Source organism: Choristoneura fumiferana, chromosome 23 (assembly GCF_025370935.1).
Source record: "Choristoneura fumiferana chromosome 23, NRCan_CFum_1, whole genome shotgun sequence".
NCBI classification, from domain to species: Eukaryota; Metazoa; Arthropoda; class Insecta; order Lepidoptera; family Tortricidae; genus Choristoneura; species Choristoneura fumiferana.
This window is the reverse complement of record NC_133494.1, coordinates 10690517-10693878: the sequence shown is the minus strand read 5'-3', so window position 1 is coordinate 10693878 and position 3362 is coordinate 10690517. Positions and strand designations below refer to the sequence as shown.

Sequence of the window (3362 nt, the reverse complement as noted above, 5' to 3'; positions counted from 1 at the left end):
AATTCCAATTTTGGAGTAAACCATTCGTTGTTTACTAACATGAAAGAGTTAATTCCAGATTTAATAAAAGGAAATTGCCATGCGCACATAGTGCATAACTGCATGAGACACTCCATGAACTTCTTATCATATGATATTGAAAATGTAATCCTGAAAATTTATAGTCACTTTTCTCATTCAGCTGTCAGAAGAGAAAATCTAAATGTTTTGTTGAAAGTGTTGATAGTAATTTTCATGAGCTTAAACGCCATGTAGGAACCAGATGGTTAAGTCTTTTACCTTGCATAGATACTGTACTTGTAAACTGGAAACCAATAAAAACTTACCTTTTTGAGTTTAGGAGAAGATTGCCCTATGGTTTTGCAAAATTTACTTTTATTGAACAACAGTGAGAATATGAATTTGATTGAGATTTATATGCATTTCTGCAGTCATATTTTACATTTATTTAACAAAACTGTCAAATGCCTGGAAGGTAACACTATAACAATAATGGATGTTTACAACATAATGAGTATGCTCAAAAAAGAATTAACAAAAAGAAAGGAAGATTGCTTCTTTGGATATGAAACAATGAAAATGCTAAGACAAGTTGGAGAATCTTCACTAGAATCTAATCACAGGATTTGCAAAAATTTTACATTATTTCTTGACAAAGCTTATGCTATTTGGAGAAGTGGTTTAATTTTTTCAAATCAAAATTTTTTTTTTCACTGAGTAACTTCAATTTAAAGTCACCTATTTAATTTGACTTGACCGTTATTCGAAGCTTATTTAATTGAGATAGGCAGCACGTTTCCCGCCGGGTATTGCTATCTCTTTCTATACCCCTTCTACTTTTCTCCCTCCACCTGGCAGTGGGGATGACTTTAGTTCATTTCCAGATTTTAGTTCGTTCTTCATTGGCGTCTAGTTTCCCGCCGCGGTTGGTCGCGCTCTCAAAAACGTTATCCAGAACGAAGATTTGGAATTAATTTCGGAATCAAGCGCGACGGATAAGTTGTCAGTATTACGGTAGTATCTACCAATATCTAATTACATCGATAAATTGTGTGCAACAATACACGTAAGTTCTTAACATTTTTAAGATTAATAGTCATGCAATTTATATGCATTTTAGAATTGGATAATTAGTTGTAATACATTTTATTTATTCTACGCAAGAGTAATAATCATATAAGAATCAAATCAAAAATCGAACTGGAACTTTATGTATTTGCCGTGAAAAATGTACCTACCCTCCATTTGATAATAAAATTCTTAAACGGTTTTGCCGTTCGATCTTAGTTTATTGAATAGCATTTAAATACGGTATTTTATTTTAAGATCATGGACGATACTAAGGGAGAGTGTAGCAAAGCTGGTTCTCAGGCAAGACCTACACGAAATCGTGACCGGTCGTCCAGCTCCAGTTCATCGAGAAGTAGTAGCAGTTCTGCTAGCTCCTGCAAGCCGGGCCCGAGGCGAAGGCGGCACCGCAAGTCAAAAAAAAGGGGGGGCACAAAAAAGGAGTTACTTAAATTGACAAAACTCGTTAACAGCTTGCAAGCACAATTAGCAAGATCAAACGAATGTGTTCGCCCGTATGATAATATTTCAGATATTTCAGATTGCAGTCGAAATCTTTATGTGGAAAACGAACCAGACCAGGCACCGCCTGTGCCCTTGGAATCAGAACCGTTTGCTTTTGGACTCGGTACCAAACTAAAAGAACCGGCTATGCCAAGCACGTCAGAAGGTGAGTTAAAGCTATTGTGTGATGTTCAACGCTTGAATCATAATGAATGGTTTAATTTACGCTATGCAGAGATTCAAAAAGTTTATAATCACACTCCAGGCTATACGGACTTAGAAACTAACGATGAGGTTAAGGAGTATGATCAGAATCCTCACTTAGTGCAGGCAGATAGGGCTTTTGGTGCATTAACGTACTGTATGATAAAACAACAAGAGGCCTTACACGCAGCCGTACAGGATGTGCTGGCCTGGGCCCAGGGAAGCACGGAAATCGTACACGAATCTCTTCGTGAAAAACTTAACAGTGTTTTTCTCAGTGGTGATTACTACAAGGTCTCTGAAGATTTTTTACAGGTTATATGTGGCCACAGAGCGGAAGTGATTCAAATGCGACGTAACGGAATTACAAAACGTGTGAAAGATAAGTTAGTTAAATCTGCTTTACGTAAGATTCCTCCATCAGGTACGTCACTGTTTAACGCTGAGGCTTTCACAGCTGCAATTGAGAAAATATGGCGGTGTACGAAAATGTTTCTGGCCATTACCTAAGACTCCTGCTTCGCAAGCAGGCCCTTCAAAGATTACAAATGCGCCCTCGCAGGGTACAGCACCTCGTAAAGTACTCTCACAGGGTACTCACTATAATCAAGCACATGTTTCTGGTACAAACTATGAGAATCGTGGGTATACTGATGCATTCAATATCCCACCCTCGCAGGGTGGTTACCATTATATAATCTTCTGTCTCTTGAGTGCGACGTGGTTGCTGTGACCGAGTCATTCCTCACTGAAGCTGTCTATGACTCGGAGCTTGTATGTGGCGGATGGGCAGTGATGCGCCGTGACCGAGCCACTGGTGCGCGGGGTGGTGGTGTACTGTTGGCGGCGCGTCCGGTATCACCTTGCGGCGTCTCTGCGACTTCGAGACATCAACTGGTGAAGACTTATGGGTGTCATTCGTTGTGGAGCGTTTTACATACTATATGTGCGTGGTATACATCCCACCTAGTGCTTCTGATGAAACTTATATGAGATGGTTTCAGAAAGTGGAATCAGTAGCAGATAAACTGAAGAGTGCAGTCATAATAGTTGGTGACCTGAACTTGAACCTAGTTTATAAATCTCGGAATATTTTAAACTATTATTCTTATTTTTTAACTGTGTGTAATTTGATTGAGATGAATGAAGTAATTAATGTACATGGTGGTAAATTGGATGTCGTATTGGTGTCTGAGTGCACATGCGGTATTGTTGTCTCAGAAATGAGTAGCGGGCTGGTTCCGAAGACTGATGGGTTCCACCCACCTTGGAGATCTCTATTCCTATGGATTATGCTGCCCAACGATTGTCTACGGAACGATTGGAGCCAGCAATGTCGACATGCAGCGGGACTGGAACTTTAGTAAAGGCAATTATGAACTTCTTTATGAACTTGTGACTAAATCGAATTGGCATGAAGTTCTTAGTGCTGTGAATGTCGACATTGCTGTGGAACAGTTTTATAAAATTATTTATGACATATTTGACCAGTGTATACCTAGAAAGAGTAGATCAAGAGGTCTCAGCAGATCCTATCCGGTTTGGTTCACTGCAGATTTGATAAAAGATTTAAAGCGCAAAGGTGA

At 39.3% G+C, this 3362-nt stretch overlaps 1 protein-coding gene across 2 annotated transcripts; it reads left to right on the top strand.

The window, feature by feature from the left end:
* The first annotated feature begins 913 nt into the window (after positions 1 to 913).
* Positions 914 to 2439, top strand: LOC141441024 (uncharacterized). Of its 2 annotated transcripts, XM_074105644.1 has the most exons (3): positions 914 to 1066; positions 1327 to 1738; positions 1838 to 2439. In XM_074105644.1, exons 2-3 carry the CDS (start codon positions 1330 to 1332, stop codon positions 2284 to 2286), a joined length of 858 nt encoding a protein of 285 aa, XP_073961745.1. In that variant the 5' UTR covers positions 914 to 1066; positions 1327 to 1329; the 3' UTR covers positions 2287 to 2439. The 2 variants fall into 2 exon arrangements, with proteins under 2 accessions (XP_073961745.1, XP_073961744.1); XM_074105643.1 differs by having other exon boundaries at positions 1327 to 2439.
* The last annotated feature ends 923 nt before the right edge of the window (positions 2440 to 3362 follow it).

Bases quoted from the DNA above. Each gene is read 5' to 3' on its own strand.
- LOC141441024 (XM_074105643.1), top strand. From the start codon at position 1,330: ATGGACGATACTAAGGGAGAGTGTAGCAAAGCTGGTTCTCAGGCAAGA.